The 21,286-nt window shown below is 38.8% G+C and overlaps 1 protein-coding gene across 1 annotated transcript in view; it reads right to left on the reverse strand.

Annotated features, from left to right (window-relative positions):
* Positions 1-556: 556 nt before the first annotated feature.
* The window catches only part of Tasor2 (transcription activation suppressor family member 2), a 42,954-nt gene continuing 22,224 nt past the window's right edge, over positions 557-21,286 (reverse strand). The window contains 11 exon segments of the mRNA XM_038335530.1: positions 557-675; positions 1,085-1,266; positions 3,826-3,931; positions 4,835-4,988; positions 5,678-5,803; positions 8,998-10,004; positions 10,007-10,162; positions 10,165-10,479; positions 10,482-12,729; positions 17,277-17,706; positions 20,377-21,247. Coding sequence (XP_038191458.1) covers positions 557-675; positions 1,085-1,266; positions 3,826-3,931; positions 4,835-4,988; positions 5,678-5,803; positions 8,998-10,004; positions 10,007-10,162; positions 10,165-10,479; positions 10,482-12,729; positions 17,277-17,706; positions 20,377-21,247 — 5,714 coding nt within the window.

The raw sequence follows: 21,286 nt of genomic DNA on the forward strand, positions 1-21,286 counted from the left end.
ATGAGACAGTCTAGCAAAGTATAAAAACGAAACATGGATTTTTTCAAATGAGGATTGTTTGTATGTATTTGAAGTTTTTCAGACACAGGAAAATACTAATTTATTGTTGGTGTCTTCCATGCTTAGCCTCAACTCCAAAATGTAGTTTAATCACCTGTAGAAACACAAAATCGATATGATAAATGACTAAGAAATACTCATAACTGGGACAACTATACATTCATTTTACTATCTCCTTTGTCAACCCAGGCTGGCTAAGTACATTGAAATAGAAAACAGGCCAGGCGGTGGTGATGTGCGCCTTTAATCCCAGCAGGAGGCAGAGACAGGTGAATCTGAGATCGAAGCCAGCCTGATCTACAAGAGCTAGTAGTTCCAGGACAGGCTCCAGAGCTAGAGAGAGACCCTGTCTCGAAAAAACAAAAAAGACAAAACAAAACCAAACAAACAAAAAAAACCTTTTGAATTTCAAGAGCCATTTTAAACATTGTTTCCCTCAATGGCAATGTCTGCTGCCAGTAATTCCAGCTTACTCTGGGAATTTTACAAAAAGTCCTTACCAATAGCTACTCTTAAATGGAGCTGCTATATTTTGTATATTTTCAGTGAAGTAGTTTACATCTGTAACAAGGATTCCACTATTTTCAAAGACTTCCGAGGATGCCGTGGGCTTGTCTGTAAAGAAGAAAAACTGTGACAAAAAGCCAGTATTGCCATTTTTTTTTTCGAGTAGCAGAATTCACTAGAATGAGAAGCACTAAGAGATACGGTAGTAGAACGAGGAGGAAAGGGGCATAGTGGACACTACTGTTCTCAGTAAACCAGGTGGCAGCTAAGGCTCACAGAAAATGTGAAAAAGAAACATGTACTTTGTAGGACCTGATAATATTAGAGGACTATTAACTAGAACTCCTTGGCAAGCATCATCTGGTCTGGGAATCTGTCAAAACACACTGCACTAATAGCAGTGGGTAATCCCACTTGTATCTAAGGCATTCAATAACTACTTAGGAAGGATATTTCTAGAGCTGTCCTGTTTTAGCATTAACTGAGAAATGATGATTAGAACTCAGATTAAATTTACCTGTTAGGAAGACAGCAAACCTGGCACTGATATGCTGAATTTGCAGGTTTAGCAAGCATTTCAAAATTTCAGCTTTTGTTGGTGATGGAGAGTCACAGTTGTGATAATGAAGCAATTCAATGATATTTACACTCTGGTATGATTTCAGAATTAAGTTCTTTTTATGCGCGACTGAATCTACCCTGGAAAAGAGAAAGAAATGTTAGTAGCTTTCTTGCTTTCATTGAAAAGAAAAAGTTATTAAATTGTGTATCTGTGAAAGAATGTGCACCCTAAGAGTCCAAAAGAGTGTCTGAGACTCTGAATCTGGAGTTATGGGCAGTTGTGAGCCACCCAGTGTGGGTGCTGGGAATTGAACTTCATCTCTCTAGCTCTTTGCTTTCAGTTTTAGCTACTTGTATTAAAACAACACTTGCTCAAAGAGCCTGCCCCTTTTTTCTTGATGTTCTTTTTTATGGCATAAAGGCCAATATGTATGCACTGTCCTGATTAGTTGCCTCTAAACTTTACAACAATAATGAACTCCTTTGAAAATATAGACTGTAACTATATATATATATATATAAAATCTCAGGCCCAAGACAAACACAACCCACGTAGTTACTGCTACTTCAACCGGTAACTAAAGGTCCTTCAAAGTTCTCAGGCAGTTATACAATTACAACTATGCTTTCTCACTGATCTTAGTGGACATTTGCACCAATTATATGTAAAACAACAAATCTTTCTTAGGGGTGACCTAAAGGTCTTGCTCCATAATTCAGATTGGCTTATTACTGTCATCCAGAGATTTCCCTCTATTTCTGCCTTTAGTGCTGGGATTAGACTCTGCTGCCATACTTGACAGCAACTGGTCTAATCTAATTTATGTTTCATACTTAAATTTTGTGGTCAGATTACCAATCTCAGTGAAACTAAGCAGTAGCCAGACTTTTAATTTTTTACCTCTATATAATCTTACTTTTCCTTTTTTTTTCTCCTAGAGAAAAAAAAAATTATTTACCTATAGGTTTGTACCTGATAGCTTTAATACATGATTAGTATTGCTGTTAAGCCTTTCCTCTAAAATGCTGGTTAGCAGGGAATGAAGAGCTTCACTATTAAGAGCACTAGTCTGATCCAGCACCCATATGGTGGTTCCCACCTTTGAGGGAATCTGATGCCCTCTTCTGGCTTCCGGGGCACTGCATGCATACGGTACATACATACAGTCAAAACATCAATACACCATCTTTTAAAAAGCTGGTTAGCAAGATCTTCTATGAGTTCCTGGCCAAACCCTCCAGACAGGTTTGCTTGGTTCACTATCCCTACCTTGTTAGCAAGCCTTCTCTTGGCTAGCTTCTGCCCCAAAGAAAAACCTCAAATTTTATTCTGTTTATAATCTATGTGTCTGTATGCACCTGTATGTCAAAGTAAGTGACATGGATGTGCAGGTGCCCATAGAGGCCAGAACAGGGTACTGGATCCTTTGGGGCTAGAGTTACAGATGGTTGTGAGTCACCGAATACAGGTGCTAATATCCAAGCTCTTGATGGAGCAGCAAGTGCTGCTAACTGCTATTTCTACAGCCTGTACTGTCTTTAATGGTCTCATATACTCACACAATATACTTGCTCCTAGTGTCTGAAGAAAGCAGTGTTAAAAGTATTCAATAATTTAGCGTTCAAAGTTTGGAATGGATGTTCAGTTTCAAACTAGTAATTTGCTTGTGTTCAGGTTTGTTTTCTTGGTATTACCAGGTCAAGTGTGAATGAGACTGTTCCATGTTAAGTATCTAGTACCTGGTGCCTTTTATCCTTTCTCAATCTACTTCAGTTTGTTTCCTACTGTTCCCAGAGAACTTGGAGTCACACTTTGAACGTGAAAAAACTCTTATAGACTCCAAGTCTCTTGAGCCAAATCAACTAATTTTCTTTTTTAAAAAAATCCCTGCTTTGATGCTGGGGATGTGGTGTGGTCAGTAAAGTACCTGCTGGACATGCAATAGGGACTTGAGTTAGACCCCTAGCATCCATGTAAAAAGCCAGGTGTGGTGGCACATATCTGTAACTCCAACAATGGGAGGTGAGGGCGCAGGCTCACTGGCCGCCAACCAGCCAAGTTCAATCCATGAGTTCCAGATTCGTGAGACCCTCTCTTAAAAATAAGATGGGCAGTGATAGAAGATACCTGACAGACTGCCAGGCTCGTGCAAGAGTGTGTAACCCACACAAACACACACAAACCACACACACAAATCACTGCTTTAACTCGAAATCCCCTGGCTGGAAGGCTTGCACTTTTCTGAAGAGATGTATGTGTTTGGGGTGGGGGTTGGGAGGGACTGAGGAGAGGAAGGAGCACTGATTGGGCTGCAAAAAACTTTCTAAAAGCAATCAAAATAAATCAGTGCTTTAGATTTTACGGCAACCTGCCTACTGTTTAAATCAATACCCTGACAACTCAAAATAAGAATCAATATCCAAAAAAGCACCAGCACCAAGCTCACATTTCACCATATTTCTGCATATGGCAGCAGAGCCTGACTTAGCTACTGACGTTGCTGTAAATACAACTCTCATTGGATGCCCTATTACAAAAAACAAATTCCAAAGCTATCCAGACCTAAATCTTAGGAAGCCAAGCTTTAATATTCACTATGACACCGTTCTTGTAGCTGTGGTGCTGGAGTTACACTAATCTAAGGCACACAGAAAACTGGGACTAGGGTACGTGCACCTTTCTCCACATGTACATACCTGACATCTTCCTTGAGCTTTTTATTCTCTCTGTAGTGAAGCAGCCACTTCCATCTTCCATTTTCATTTAGCTTCTCCAGGATTTTGACAATTTCCTTCAGTTGAACTGTAGAATAAGTTCAGCAAAAAGAAGGTATGTCTTAGTTTTTATTTCTACAAGGTCCATTAGTTGTCACTTAGGAACAATCAGACCCATGTCTCCACCTCTTCCATGTCCAGCCTCAGAAACACATAACCTGAGACTCCTCAAACCAGTTCTACCCAGTCACACTATAATGGGAAACAACTGTGAAGGGGCACGTGCTAAAGCTCTGAACCAGCCACATGACAGACAGAAGCAGTAGTCCAGTGCAGTAGAAAAGTTATTTTTATTAACCTAGTTTCCATGAAGAATTTATGCTGATGAAGGTAAACTGATTGAGAAATGGTATTCAAATTATTCTGATGTAATCAGAGTTAAGGCACGTTTAAAAAGTAAATTCTACATTAGACTGTTCAAGGTATTAACCAGGATGACTTTTGGAAGGCATTTTTTTTTTCTGGTTTTTCGAGACAGGGTTTTTCTGTGTAGCTTTGGAGCCTGTCCTAGAACTTGCTTTGTAGATCAGGCTGGCCTCAAACTCAGAGATCCACCTGCCTCTGACTCCTGAGTGCTAGGATTAAAGGTGTGCACCACCACTGCCTGGTCAGGAAGCCATTTTTTTTTTTTAAAAAAAAAAAGATTTTTGTTAATATTAAGATATGAGGCCTTGTGCCATTAGAAATGGAGAACTGATTTTTAAAAAATAATCAAAAAACAAACAAAAAACCCCACAAAGCCCTAAAATAGTGCTGATCTGTGTTAAGAATAACTACATTAAAAGGATTTGGTGCAGCAATTGACACAAAGTAAGCCTTCAATTATATGGTAAATGATTTCTTTAGAGTTGATAATTTCTTGATGAAACGGTATTCATGTCACTGGGTAAGGAGAAATTGAGATGCCTAGATTTCAAAATTAAAGACCAACCTAATGTTAAATTTTCTAGTATATCATCATCCGATACCACAAAGCCGCCTGAGCGAAACAGCTCTTGGTAGGTATCATTCAGAATGTCTTCAGGGGTGTCCACCCCGGCAAAAATGACACTGGGGAAATGCTTCAGCTTCAGCAAAGAAGGAATCTGTTAGACATAAAGGATTTCCATGAAGAAAGACACATATAGGCACATTTAACATTCTCATAGATTTCAAGGACAATGAGCAGCTGTAAATACTTCAGCCAGAACCACTGACAATGCTGCCACACACGTAGAGCAGTTCTCACCATTTGAGTAGCCATTAGCTCATCAAAATTAATTAAAAAGAGCGCTATAGATAGCTCATGAAAGAACATGTCTGAAGTTTAGGGGACCTATAAAGGGTTAAGTCACACAAACTCATTCTGTTTCCAGCTCACCTGGTGGTGCCAATACCACCAAGCTCCTGTCACTATCCTGTGTCCACAAGTCGCTTCTTGTGACAAGTAATTATTTCTTATCAACTAGCCAATCCTAAGTCCTTTTAAAGCATGATTTCTTAATAGTCAGACATCAAGTAACAAAGATTTCTTCAAGTGAGAAAACTTAGCACTGGCTCACATTTTTTTCATAGTTCTCCCTCAGTTAACATGGCATCAACCTGCCCTACAGACACCTGGGTGATTCTAAATGAGTATGCCACACTGAACCTTCCCCCACTATCTTCCCAGCAAATGGAAGTATATGTCAGCTACTCCCCTACACAGAACGTACAGAATAGCAGCAATGAATCACAATACAGAACAATTTCAGTGCCTAGAATTTATTTTTTTACTGTGAGATTCCAAACTTACCTGATGCAAATGTGATATTATGTCTTCATTTTTGATGATAACTAATAGTGTCTCAGTCTCTCTTTGAAAAGCTTGACAGAAATCTAGAAGTTCCGCTTCTGTATGGCCTCCTTTCTTGAGAATGCTCTGAAAGATTTACAAACAGCTATTACTTTTTGACACAAGGTCTCTGTAAACCCCTGGCTGGAATGTCCTGGAATGCACTACATAGACCAGGTTGGCTTCAATTCACAAGATCCGGCTGCCTATGCTTCTCAAGTACTGGGATTAAGGCATGTGCCACCACGCCCTACCAAGGTACAACTATTTTGTTTTAAAAATATTTATTTATTTATTTATTATGTATACAATAGTCTGTCTGTGTGTAACATCTGCAGGCCAGAAGAGGGCACCAGACCTCATTACAGATGGTTGTGAGGCCACTATGTGGTTGCCAGGAATTGAAACTCAGGACCTTTGGAAGAGCAGGCGATGCTCTTCAACCACTGAACCATCTCTCCAGCCCCAAGAAGCCACCAGCTAGGCCTGGTAGTGCATACAATCTCAGCACCTTGGGAGATTGAGGATCATTGTACTTAACTGCTACTTAGCAGCACATCTCAAATGAAGCAAACAAAAATATTTAACACTACATCAAAAACAGCGAGCCCTATTTATGAGGCAACATAGCTACTGGTCTTACTACTAAAATAAACACATGCACATATTACTATAAACTGGATTTAAGCTTTATTTTTAGCTATAAAACTAGTGTATATATATGTAAGTAGGTACACACACATGCCGTGCCAGGGGATAACTTTCAGGAATTTGGTTTTTTTTCCTATCATGTGGTCCTGGGAGGATCAAATCAGGATTGTCAGAGCTTGGTGGCAGGTGCCTTCTCTTACTAAGGCCATCTCTACAGCCCAAGAAGTTTTTAATTTGAAGATGAAGCAGTTTATGACTACAAAATATCAAAGGCTGGTTTTAAAAAGTCTAAACTAATTCGCATAAATTAAGTTTCACTTTCAAGGGAGACAGGACAGGGTTGCTGGCTGTGTTTCTATAATGGTCATTACTTGTAATATGTAGCTAGAACCTTTAGCAACATACCAGTGCATTTCTTTATCACTAATCGGAACCAATCTGAAGAATTTGTTCCTTGGCTATCCCCTATATAACATAAACGGCATGTTGATAAGGGACTGCATGTTCTGACCTTCCTCAGAGCACCTCCTTGTGCAGCTTCATTGGGAAGGTGAATGTGCAACAAGATTTTCCTAAAATCCAATCTCCCTTTGACTCTTTGGTTTTGTTGTCCCCCACCCCAAAGGTTTTCTCTGTGTTGCCCTGGTTGTTCCTGAAACTCTCTGTAGACAAGGTTGGTCTGGGGCTCAGATATCTGCCTGTCCTCTGCTCCCCAAGTGTGGGACTAAAGGTGTGTGTGCACTACCACTGGTCCCTGTGACACACATATATGATCCTTCTTCATGAAGGATTATGGCTTGCCATTGCACACCCAATTATACTCCACTCAGAACATTTATTGTCTTTATAATGTATTACATTGTCTGCCTTGAATACCCAAACAGATAAACTTCTGACTATCTCACCAGCACTCAAAAGGACGGCATAATTTTTGAAGAAATTCTTTTAGGAAAGAATCAACTGAAATACTGAAGATTGAGCTGTCACTGTTTGCAGATCCTTCTCATCTTACAAACAAGTCTATATCCCATCACTAAAGAATAGATCAGGGCTTGCCAGAATTATTCAGGATGTTTCCAAGGCTTAAAAAACATGTACTTTTTTTTTTTTTTTAAGACAGGATCTCACTCTGTAACTTCACTGGCTTCAAACCTTTTGGGATTCACCTATCTCAGCCATCCAAGTGCTGGGATTACAGGTGCCAGACACCACACCCAACAAACATTGTGCTCTTGAATGCATACTTATTTTATTATTTATTTATTTATTTTTGGTTTTTTGAGACAGGGTTTCCCTGTAGTTTCTAGAGCCTGTCCTGGAACTAGCTCTTGTAGACCAGGCTGGCCTCGAACTCAGAGATCCACCTGCCTCTGCCTCCCGAGTGCTGGGATTAAAGGCGTGCGCCACCACCGCCCGGCTACATGTTTTATTTTAGTAATGTTCAATTAGAAGTTGTAACCTTTGTACAAACATGCACTTTGCATTAAAACAATGGCCACATTGTAAATACTGTCAATATTTTTAATACACTCAATAAAGAAACAAAATGCTGCCCATGAATAGTCATGAGACACTGTGTAAGTGCTGGGAACCCATTCCAGGTCCTCTGTAAGAACGGGAGGTATTAACTGCTGGGGCCACTTCTCCAATCCCTGCTACTTATTTTTAAGATTATGAGTTCTTCCAGTAACCTCAGGATGAAGTCTAAATATGTTATCTTAGTGAGGCCCCTTCCTAGGATGGCTCATAATGTCTCCCAATTCATCTCTTGGCAGTATACTCTATGCTCAGTAGTATTAATCAGGTCTTCCCCCCTGCTTAGCTCTTGTCCCTTCTGATCCCTGTGTCCCATACATACCTTGTCTTTTTGCCATCCCTCATGCTTTATCTCTTGCAACATTAAGCCCTTTGTATTATGTGTCTGAATTAGTACAAAGATTACTTTTCACAAAATGTTATAGGTAGACATGCCTTCATTTAGAAGTTATCATTACCCATCTTCCTCTATTCTATACACCAATGAAAAAGACATTATGGTGTGTGATTTTTATGTTATGAACATGGGGGCCAGAACTGACATCAAGTGTCTACTATTGATCTCCACCACTTTGATATAGGGTCTCTCACCCTATATCAAGCTAGAGCTAACCTATTCGGCTTAGAATGATGAACAGCAAGCCCCAGGGACCTGCCAGTCTTTGTCTCCCCACTGTTTAGATTTCCGGACATGTGCACAGCTTTTTGTATGAGTGCTGTGTTTAGGCTTTAATGCTTGTATGGTCAGTACTTTACAACTTAGCCATCTCCCCAAACCTGGAATATAATTTTTCTTTTTTTTAAAAAAAAGAATGTATAGAAATGTGGTCATTGAAAACTAGATGAAATCGTAGTAAAGCCTAACTTGGGGGAAAGAGCAGCATTAGTCTTGATTCACCATTAGCTTTTCATTTCTGTCCTCTTAGAATTTATGTTCCATCTGAGTTATTGAACAACACCTGCATGTAGTATACAAAAACTGAAAATTAAAACCTAAATATCACATCCCGTACCATCTTTTTAAGCATAAAATTTTATTACTATTAAACTAAAAATTAGAATATAACAAAGTATAGATTAAGCTGGTACTTTACCTTTGTTCTTAAGAAGAATGACTTATCTTCTGTTTCAACGAGGTAGAACCTGAAAGGGCTCTTACAAGCCTCCCTCATAACTCCTTTTAGTTTGATATGCAGAGTGGCACACAAGTCTGTGATCACATCTTTGTAGGATGCCGACTGTCTTGGCTGACATGTCTCCTGTGGACAAGCTTCTGAAGAAGCTACATTTAACTCTTTATCTTGGGAAACAGTTTGGTTGCTATTCATCATAACTTTATTAAATTCAGCATATTCATTTAGAATAAGTGAAATATCACTTCTAGCTTCTTTCAAAGTACTATTGTATTTCAGTTTATTGAGATGGACTGGAATAGTCTGATTTCTTTCAGGATTTCTACTTTGGCTATGTTTCTCCTTCCAAGAGGAACTGTCTAGATCGCTGGGCGAGTGGTCTCTTTTACAATGACTTTGTGGCCTGGTATCTGAATGTACAACTGTTACTAGGATGGGGCTTCTGCTCTTAGGTGGTAGATGCAGAAGCGAGGCATCAGATGTTTGTGTTGAAGGGCATGTTTCAACCGAGATTCGGATAAGTGACTCCTTAGGGAAGATGTTGGTGGAAAGGGAAGATGGCTGAGAATCCCCCTTTTTTAGTATTTCTTTTAGCTTATAATCAAAACGCAAGTACTCCAGGTCTAAAGTATTCTGCGTGAGGTCATCTGTCACATGCCAAGAGCTAGTCCAGGAGCTAAGGCTATTGCAATTTGCAGTGAAATTCCGATGCCTCTTCAGGCTATGCAATGTTCTTGTAGTATCTTTGGACTCTTTTGTTATAGTAAAGTTAGCATAAGTCCTGGAGATACCACTGGAATCTGGGATCTGGATGTAGCGTGGCATACACTTGTCATTTGTTGAGATAGGACATGATTCTGTGTCCCAGCTTCTGGGTAGAACATGTGTCTCCAGCTCTGAAATTTTGCTGGAGTTGACCCAAGTGTCAATGTTGTTTAAGCCTGTGAAAGACTCACTGCTATCTTTTACAGCTCTTTGTGGCTTGCATGACCACCTCCCAAAGTACACAAATTCTCTACATCTAATTTGCAGTTTCTACAATCTAGAGAATCCGGGTCAGTATCTCCAGAAAGTGGTCCATAGCATGTGGAAGCATTCACACTTATCTCTGTACTCCTGCTCAGTGCTTAGAATCTGCCTTGGGTTTATGTCCCATATTAGGGCTTTCACTGACAATATGTTCCTTGTAGATGTCACAAACAGAGTCAATGGATTCTGGGACAAAGGAAGCAGAAGGCTCTTCATTGATACTTTTACTTATGTCTGCTGTATTTTGGTAAGAACGAACATTTTGGGAGAAAACTCCATCATTCAAGGGCTTTTTTTCTTCACATTTTGATGTGTCCTGCAGCACATGGATTGTTTTTTGTTCACCTTTTGTAGATGTGGAGTGATGAGTGAAGGCCAACAGCACTGAGATCCATTCTTTCTTCATGTAATCAGTTCCAATATCTGAAGTAAACTGGCCATTCTAACTACTGGTATTTCCTGTGTTTGAAACCCCGGCTCTACACTTACTGGTTTTGTGTAATAGGCGCACTGAGCACTGTCACAGGAAGAAACAAACTCTTCATTTTTGTCAATGGAGGCAGAGTTCACAGACCCAGGCTGCATATGAATATCAGCCTCTGTTCTTAAATCACTGTCAGAGCTATTTTTCTTACTGTTTTTAGAGCTAGTCTGTTTTAATGACATATTCACTATTTCACTTACACTGGGGATAGAAACCAATGTGTCTGCCAAAGACTTATTTTCAACAATTTTTCTAGTACTACATAAGGGTACACTGGACTCCAAGGCAAAACGTTTTATGCCCAGATTTCTGTTCTCTATACAAATTGCCTGCAATGAGTTCCCTGATTTTAAGAGTTTTTCAAGAGGCTTGAAGTTACCTCCATATTTAGGGGGTGAGGTGGGCTTGTTTAATTCTATATCATGGCATTGTACCTTTTCTGAAAAAGATAAACTCTCATTCTGCTCACTTGGGACATTGAACTCAGCTATCTCACTTGGTACAGTTACTCTGTCTTCTATTCCTGCACTGGTTAGTACCTGTGGCATTTCTGCAGAGAGCTGCACTTGTACTTGAATTAACTTATCTTGTCCCACTGAAGTCTTAGGACCAACAAAAGAATTTTCTTTTTCTGCTACAGTTAAATCTCCTGACTTAATCTGGGAGAACTCACTACTTTTCTCAGACTGTGTACCATGAAGTTTTAAGCATGGAGTGGGTTGTGTTTCTTCAGTTTGTACTATGGGATCAGGACTAGAAGCTGGTGATACTTCTTCTATTAGAGTACCAAAGGGAAAGTCTGAGGGAAAGTTAACTTCTTCTGCCACCTTAGGGGCACAATTTTCTTTAGAAAGTATTAATGGACCTGGCTTTAAATCATTGCTTTGTGTCTCTTTTAATGGTTCTCTGGGGTCCACAGCATACACCGAGATATAGCTAGCTGAATTTATTGTTTTGTTTTTTATGAGGCTCACCTGTACTTTTGGTTCAACCTCATCTTCAGTTCTACTCTGCAGTCCTAAATTTGACACTGGGGTCTTCTGCAATTGTTCAATTTCACCAGCTGACATTTCCTCCCTGGGGCTTGTTGGTGGTAATACCATTAAAGTTGGGTTAGTATCAGAATATTCCCCTGACAACTCCATGCTAACCTCCTCCCTATTCATAGATAGATCAGCTTGTTTGGAAAATACTGAATTAAGTATTTGCAAAGTCTTTTCTTGGTTTAGACTACTCTTGTCATTAAACCGTACTTCTGATATATTACTTATTGCTGGAATACAGTTAAGGGACGGTTTGTTTCCCAGGGTAGCAGAGGTTGATGATGATACTACTTTAACTTGTGATGGTTCTAGAACCTCATTTATAGACATGCTGAAGCCATTCTGAGTCTGTAGAGAGGCATCTTGTGGGCATTTTGTTTTGTTACTGGCTAATGAATAGCTAGAACTTTTAACTAATGGCAGTGCCTCAGTTATCAATCCATTAGCTGATGTTGGAGGAGGAATCTCTTTCTGTACTGGACACAGGCTTTCAGGAGCTGTTTCCATTTCTACAGAGGAGGCAGAAAGACACTTACTCTCTCTATACTCTGAAATGGCAAGAGAAGGAATGTCCCTAGGGCACTGTGTTTGTGCCTCTTCCAATTGAGACACAGGATACTGAATATTCAAGGCAGGAGACACTTGTTTAACCAGCTCAGTATTAAAGCCTGAAGGTTTGTCAGCTGTATTTACTTCTGTATGTATTGGTACACAGGCAGCTTTCTCGAGAGCAAGAGTAACCGGCTCCAGATTAATCATCATATATTCCACGTTATCATCTGTCCTTTCTGCAGAAGGAGGACATTTGTTATTGATGGGGCTGCTATACTGGATAGCATCCTGTACTGCACCTGTCTTTATCAGCAGCGATGGATGAAAAGTATCAACTTTGTTCTCAAGGGTGCTCAACACAGACTTGTGACACATCATTGCTTCACTGCCGGCCCCATCATAAGCTGTTGTCAAGGTGGCTTGTGTGACAGAGTCATTACAAGAAGCCATCTTTGTGTTCAGGAAGGTCTTCTCTTCACTGGGAATACAAGATCCATTACTTTGGGCATGTGTGACATCAGAGAGCCCAAAATTAGAAGTCTCGGGTATATCTGATAATTCTTGTTTGTCTTTACCTCCAGTTACCTGAAATGACAAAAGGTTAAAAAAAGCAATTTCAATAAAAGATAAACAGATTAAGAAAAATTAGTTATGAAAAAAGGCATGGGATAATTGTACTTTGTTTTTTGAATTCTCTTAATCTATAAGCAATTATTATACAGTAGAGATAAGCAAACCCATCAAACATTTTCCTTTTTTGTGGTGCAAAGTATTGAACTTAGGCCCTTGTTTACATTAAGTGAGCATTCTTCTTAGTTATACCCCCAGCTCACTGTTTTTTCTCCTTTAAAAATATTCACAGATATCGGGCGGTGGTGACACACACCTTTAATCCCAGTACTCAGGAGGCAGAGACAGGCAGATCTCTGTGAGTTTAAGTCCAGCTTGGTCTACAGAGCAAGTTCTGGGACAGCTAGGGCTGTTACACAGAGAAACCCTGTCCCAAAACAAAAACAGAAAACAACAACAAAAAAAACCCTAAACAAAAAAATCACAGATGAGGTGCACGTGGTGGCACACCCCTGTTAATTCCAGTATTCAGAAGGTTGAATCATGAAAATAAAGAGTTCAAGGCCCCTGGCTATAAAGTTAAGACCTGTCTCAAACAAACAAACATTCAAAAAGAAAGAAAAAATAAAAACAAGTATCACAGAGTTCCATACTTTATTAATTGACCAGTTTACTAGATATTAAATATGTGAGGTGTTGATAGGCAGAGGCAGGCACATCTCTGAGTTGGAGGCCAGCCAGGGCTGCATAGACCTGTACTCAGAGACACCACCACCACCACCCACCCACCCACCCACCCACACACACACGCTACTCCCAAATTTAAATGTGTCATTTATCAATACAGAAATGGAGTGCTGGAGAAATAACAGCACTTAACTTTGCTGTTAATGAAATTAAATAACTTTTAAGGACAAAAATAATCTTTTATTCTTAAACAGCAATTTCCAATTACACTATACAAACACTGACATCTGGAATTTTCCCATGAGACCAGTAATAATTACATCCCATGAACTCTAAATAACTGATTCTGTTAGTAAGAGTCCTTTCCTCAATCCTTAACTACTTCTTTGTGTAAAGCTGGAGACAACTATTCATTTTATTGCCTCTTATTCTACAAAGCAATAGAAAATTCGTCAATGACTTTTCATCCATTCATATAATAAAAGGACTGAGTTAAACAGTATTAAATAGAATTTAGATAAACTATCAACAGGATAATTTTGATGAATTCATAAGACGGTTGTTTTGTTAAGTCTCCACATAATCTTGTCTAAATTTGTTGAAAAACAAATGGATACAATTTACCACATGTGGCAATGTTTGGAGCACTATGCTCACAGTGCTATGTCTACAGGCATATGGTCTAAGTGAAGATTTAACTCATTAAAAACTTTCTGTCCCAACCAAAGAGATATTAACTTTAGTAGTCAGGGCAGGGAACACCAAGATGTCAGTTTTAAAAGGACAATGAGAAAGAAAATTCTTTCTTTTCTTTCTTTCTTCACTTAGACCACAGAGTTTTTCTGTTAAAAGCCCTGGCTCTCCTGTAGACCAGGCTGGCCTGGAACTCAACAGAAATCCGTGTGCCTCTGCCTCCTGTGTGCTGGGATTAAAGATGTATGCCACCACCATCCGGCTAAAGAAAAGTCTCGATGAGAAGAAACCTGAGAATTTTCCTGCAGTCTTCCTAGCAACACCATGTCTGCAAACATCCAACCAAACTCCTAAAACACACTATGACGATTAGTGAAATGCTAGTTGTGACAATCTTGGTATATTTATACTTAAGATATATATTTAATTAAAGGTACAATGGGATATTTTAAAAATTGTCTATTTAAGAATTGGTCAAATACACCTGTGACCACAAGCAACATGGTTTGGCCTCTAGTCTTTTGTGCTAAAATATTGTTCACACTCCATGTGTCACTTGTGGAACAAGAGGATGTTATAGCGGTCACATGCTTTTAGGTGCAGGCACACTACTCAATCCCCAGCCCCCGCCCCAAACCCTCAAATACTCTTAGGACCATAAGCTAGAACATCTGAAAATCTGAAACCCACATTTTTTGATATCTAAAGCCTTTGCTTGGTGACATGATACTTAAGCTTTGAATAGACTACTTTAATGAGTTTTGAGACAGTGATGTTCCAGAAGCAAAATTCTAAATTCGGAAGTTTTCTCATATCTCAATTTCTGGTCCTAAAATTTTTGAACGAGAAATATTTAACCAGTATATACTATAAAGATCAATTGAAAGTCATTCATTGTAATTATCTTTTTCTCCAACTAGCAAATTTAATGAATATGAATAGATTCTGAATGTTTCACATAAACATTTAGTACAATTTTACTCAATGCTTAACCTTTAAAAAATATGTACGATTTTTATTCTTTAATTTTCTATGTATAAGGCCCCCCCCCCCCCTTTTTGAGACAGGATCTTATGTAGCTGAGGCTGGCCTTGAACTCCTGATTCTATTGTCTTCACATCTCAAGTGCAGGGATTACAGGCTTGTGCCATGCCTGGATTACCTTTTCTTTTTAAATAAATAAAAAAAAGTATTTATTACTATTCCATGTGTGTGTTCACATTCATGCAGAGTATGCCAAAGCTCATGTATGGAGGTCAGAAGATAAGTTTACAAGCTGGTTCTCCTTCCACTGAGAGTTCCAGAATCAAACTTAGGTCATTAGGCTTGCATGACTTTTTACTTGGTGAGCCATCTTACCAAGCCAGGTTCAGTCTTCTTTATATCCTATTTCACGTTTGTTAGAAACCATGCCTCACTGTGTATGGTGGCACATGCCTTTAATCCCAGCACTTGGAGGCAGAGGCAAGTGGATCTATGTGAGTTCGAGGCCAGTTTGGTCTACAAGAGCTAGTTCCAGGACAGCCAAGGCTGCACAGAGAAACCCTCTTTCAGGAAAAAAAAAAAATATGAATGAACGAATGAATGAGAGAAAGAAACTAGTATGGACTTAGGTAGTAACTGAAGTCTGCCTTGCTAAGTATTTTTCTTAGTCTAATGTATAGTTGCTCTTAACTGAATTTTATTTATATCCTTGAGAATAGGTGAAAATTTCTGAACCTCATTTTTAGAAAAAAAAATATCACTATGCACAAAATACTCATCTGGATTTGTGTACACAATTACATCCACAGAATATAATGCAGAAACAAGTAGACTATTTGGAAATGAATCTTGGCTTTGCAATTTACAATGTGACTTCAGACAACTGACTTGGTCTCAGTTTCCTCATCAAAGTTTAGTAAGCTAATTGTTCTTACTTTGCTTGCTTTGTTTCAGAATTAACTGAGTTGTTATGAGGGAAGCACTTGGAACACTATTTGGTATGTAGTGCTAATGATAGATATGTTAAATTTGCTAATAATGGTTTACTTGAAGATACTCACCTTCCTTGGCTCATTCTTGGCCTGCAAGTCCCCACTGACTTCTGCTGTAGGAAGTCCTACAAGCCAGTAGTTACCTGCCCCACTGGGGCGTGGCCTTTTATACTATTTATGCTGATGTGGAGCATGCATCCAGCCTCTTTTCCAGCTGCAGGATTCGGTTTCTGATCTCCGTTCCAGCAGAGGATTCTGATTTGTGAGTCTACCCCTAAATAAATAACCGCCTATTTCTCAATTCTGAGCTAGTGTGGGATTTCTTTTAAGCATCCTTATTCATACCTCATGTGCAGCAACACAGTCTACCCAATGTAGGGAAAAGTACCAGATGATATTCACATTTTGTCACAAGTTTCTAGACTAAATCTGGGCCATGAGCTTTAGAAGGTTTTTTTTGTTACCACTTTAGCATTTACTCTATATAAAATATGGATTACTTGGCCTGGTTGAAAGAGTAAAACAAAGTATGCTTTCCAAACGTAGATACTCACAGATCCTTAGTATCTAGGTAAGCCATACCCAGTTAGTTATTTGTGTGTGCTCCTGTGGTGTGTATGTAACTCAGAACTTAGTTATTTGAGTGTGCTTTGACTTTGGTTGTTGTTCTTCTGGTATCACTCACCTTGTATTTTCTCTCGTTGGCTTGGAGCGCACTATGCTAGGGTCAACCAAGCTCCAGGGATTAATCTGTGTCTAGTCCTGCCCATTCCCTTAGTGGCAGGGTTAGAGATGTGCACCCCCATACCTACCTTATACACGAATGCTCCAGATTCGGACTTAGGTCCATATGGTTGCACAGCAAGCAATTTATCCATGAAGGTATCTCCCTAGTCTGTATAGCTAGTTATTTTAAAACAAGTTTAGAACAAACACTTTGTCCCAAATTATAATATTAATAAATGATTATCAAGCTGGGGTCCCACATAACTGATTCCTGTATCTTGTTCAATGAAGATGGTAGACAAACCTACCTATGGACAATACAGAGGAACACTTTATGAAAATTTTGTTTGGAAAATTAAAATCCTTTACATAGCTGGAAGATCCATTTTTTTCCTCTTGAATATGTCCACAAATAAAATGAAAAGGTACTATAAAAAAAAAAAAAAGAAAAACAACCCAGCATTTATAATAGTACCTCACCTCATTATTACAAGAATGGATGAAATTCTGGCTTCCTGAAGTATCCAGGTGACACTCTCCTGTAAATATTTCTTTCTGTTCATTCTGTACACAGAGTTCCAAGTCTCTGGTGGTTGGTGGATTAACAAAAGGAAGCATGCAGTTAGGTCCAGGAAAGGTTGTATTGGTGGCATGACCTTCACACGCTTCCTTGTTCTCCAACAGAGGGTCTTCAGAATATCGTTCCACACTGGGAAACTCCTCAATTTCACTTTGGTCAAAAGATTCTATAGACCTATTTATGCATACATATTTTGCTGGGTTTCTGTGTTCTACCACCTTTCGAGGTGACCCCATCACTTTGTTCTGCTTGCTGTAGAATAGAGCTACCCACATATGAAGTAAAAGCTTCACATCTTCCATATTTTCAGGCCAATCAGTGTTCCAGGGTCTATGATGTTAAAGGGAACACAAAAAATAATTGAAATATTTTTACTTAATTATCATAAACAAGTTCTATCAATAATAAATTGTGTTTACTTATAAATATTACAAATGTGGTACAGTATGAGTTAATTTAACAAATGATTATAAAGTGTTTTAAAGAGAAGTAAACCAACAATCAGAACATTAAGTGACTTATTTCAAATCACAAAATTTAGATGGAAGAACAGCTGGGTCTACTGATTTCTGGCCCAGCACTTATCTTTCCTACCACACACACTCACTCTGGAGAGTCTTTTTATTGTGAGATTAATGTTTTTTCAACTACTCAAATTCTTATCACTTTAGTTTGGCTGAGGATTGTTAATTAGTTTAGTTTTTTTTTTTTCTTTTTTAAGACAGGATTTCTCTGTGCAACAGTCCTGGCTATATTGGAAGTAGCTTTGTAATAAGCTTTCATTTTTATCCTTTTTAATAGTTGGGAAAGTATGATAATTAGAATATTCTCGGGGGGGGGGGGGCTGGAGAAATGGCTCAGAGGTTAAGAGCATTGCCTGCTCTTCCAAAGGTCCTGAGTTCAATTCCCAGCAACCACATGGTGGCTCACAACCATCTGTAATGGGGTCTGGTGCCCTCTTCTGGTCTTCAGGCATACACACAGACAGAATATTGTATACCTAATAAACAAATAAACTTTCAAAAAAAATCTTGTTTAAAAAAAAGAATATTCTCTGGGCTTGCTGATGGGAGTGCAAACTGATACAGCCACTTTGGTTATCAGTGTGGCTATTTCTCAGAAAATTAGGAAACAACCTACCTCAAGAACCAGCAAAACCACTCTGGGTATATACCAATCAAACCACAAGGACATGTGCTCAACTATGTTCAAAGCAGCATTGTTTGTCACAGCCACAACCTGGAAACAACCTTAATGCCCCTTGACTGAAGAATAGATAAGGAAAATGTGGTACATTTACATGATAGAGTACTACACAGAAGAAAAAAAAATGACATATTGAAATTTGTGGGCAAAGGGGTGAATCTAGAAAACATCACATTGAGTGAGGTAACTCAGAAAGACAAATATATGTACTCACTCATAAGTGGCTTTTAGACATAAAGCAAAAACAAACAAACAAAAAAACCCGAAAAAAACAAACAAAAAATACCAGCCTACAATTCACAACCTCAGAGAACCTAGACAACAAAGAGGACCCTAAGAGAGACATACATGGATATAATCTACATGGGAAGTGGGAAAAGAAAAATCTCCAGAGTAAATTGGGAACATGGGGACCTTGGGAGAGGGAGGGAAGGAGGAGGGAAGGTAGAGGCGAAAAATATATAGCTCAAAAATTTTTTTAAAAAAAATTAAATAGAAAATTAAAAAAGAAAAAAATATTCTTGGCAATATTGCAAAAACTATACTATTTTCAGGTTACAGTTCTAGACAGACACAAAACAGTTCTGTACTTAGGCAAAAAGACGACAGACAGCTGACATGGGATAAACTAGAGTTAGGCTACAGTTGTCACACTGGAGTCAGACTAATTAGGACGTTAACTATCTCTATGTATGTGAACCCATGCAAGGAAAGAAATCTGGTAATGTGGAATGCCATTTAGTAAATATGAAATGGTCCACAGATAGTTGAATGTCATTCCATGGTGTTAATTCTTCTTGTAAACAATAATGGCTACCATTTATTACATTGGGCCAGTCATTGTGCAAAAAATAAATGACCCTCAGAATATTGCTTTTGTTAAGCCTGTACTTAAAAACACTACTCTCCAGACGACTGTAATCTGCCACTGACACCTGAAATTTTTTTAAGAGATGTAGACTCCAGAATGTACCAGAGTCTGCAGCTCGACAAGATTCCTAAGTGAATTGTATCTACACAACAAACTTGAAAATCACTGCCTAGAAATACATACTTATTCCAGGTCACAAGAGGCTTAACTAGGAAAGTTATTAGTTTACGCTCCAAAACCCTGTAGTACTAATAACTCTGTTGTTATTGCCGGGATTCCTTTTTGTTATTGTTTTTTCTTTACTAATTTACTTTCATTTCATTTGCATTGATACTTTGCCTGCATGTATGTCTGTGTGAGGGTGTCAAAATCTTGAAGTTAGAGACAGTTACCTGCCATGTGGGTGCTCTGCTCCAAGTCCTCTGGAAGAACAGTCAGTGAGTGCTCTTAATGGCTGAGCCATCTCTCCAGGCCCCTTGTTTTGTTTTTTTGAGACAGGGTTTCTCTTTGTAGCCCTGGCTGTCCTGAAACTCTTATCTGTGAACTAGGCTGGCTTCAAACTCACAGAGATTCACCTGTCTCTGCCTCCTGAGTGCTAGAAATAAAGGTGTGCACCACCACCACCAAGCTCCATCAATTCTTAAGGAAGACTTACAAAATCACTCATTGGCCACTCCCATCAATCTGATGAACAAATGAAAATCCATTCATAAAACTCATTTATCTTTACAAGTTCTCCATGTGATCATCAAAAATGGCAAAATCTGTCATTTTCAACTCTCAATAAACACGGGATTATTATTATTATTATTATTACTATTACTATTATTATATATATTATGGCTTTATAACTTTTTCTTCTTCCCCAAGTCTTCCATCTTACCACAGAGATCTTGACAAACAGATGTACCCTTCTTACTTACCCATGTAATGCTCTCACAACAGTTTTTTCCAGAGGGTTGCTGGTGTATTTGCTATCTAAGCTGAATGCATAGTCTCCTTCACATTTGAAAGTGATCTTAAAGGAGCCATCACAACTAAGAACCGTATGAGAGCAAAAAAAATCTTTGAGACTGGAAGACACAAATAGACTTTTGCGCTTAGTCAATGAATCTTCAGAAAGCTTTTGTAGAGGAGAGGTGTTCTGAAGATGCCGAAATGGCATGACCTTTCCTATAGGAGTTCCAGCTTCGGGGCCTTTTGCCCCATTCTTTGCAAAAGCAGGGCTTGGTAACTTTCTTTGATGCAGATGTTTCTTTGACTGCTCAGCAAGAAGCAAGGCATAGGAATGTTCCACAGCAACAGAGTTTTGACTTGCATCTGAGGATTCTTGGGCTTCCTCAGGGGGTATTGACTGGGCAATAGTAAGAAACTGAGCAGAAGGTACCAAGTTTTCTTGGCTAACAGGTAAGTCTGACTCTGAATTAAGCTTCTCATCAGAAGATGGTTTAGTTAGTAGAACACCTTTTTGACTTTTAACTCCCTTATGATATTCATGGTCAGAGGTACTGTGCAATGAATTTTCTTTAGAGAGTAAAACATTATTTTGTGGCAATTCAGAGACACTGGGAAGGTTCCTAAGCTCACAAGGTGGTATGGAAGAAGCAGCAGAGCTTAATGCCAGATCAGCTAACATATTTAAGGCCTGGGAGTCACAGCTGATAATCGAGTTTTCAGGAAAACCTTTAGGAATCATTGCAATACTTTCTTGTTGAGCAGGTTTTAAGTTAATTCCATCTTTCTGACCATTTGATGAAATTTCTGATTGAAGATGTAAAGTAATGTCTTTTTCAGCTTCATAATAAAAAACAAAAAAACCCAGATATAATATTT

The sequence above is a fragment of the Arvicola amphibius genome, chromosome 6 (assembly GCF_903992535.2).
Source record: "Arvicola amphibius chromosome 6, mArvAmp1.2, whole genome shotgun sequence".
NCBI lineage: Eukaryota > Metazoa > Chordata > Mammalia > Rodentia > Cricetidae > Arvicola > Arvicola amphibius.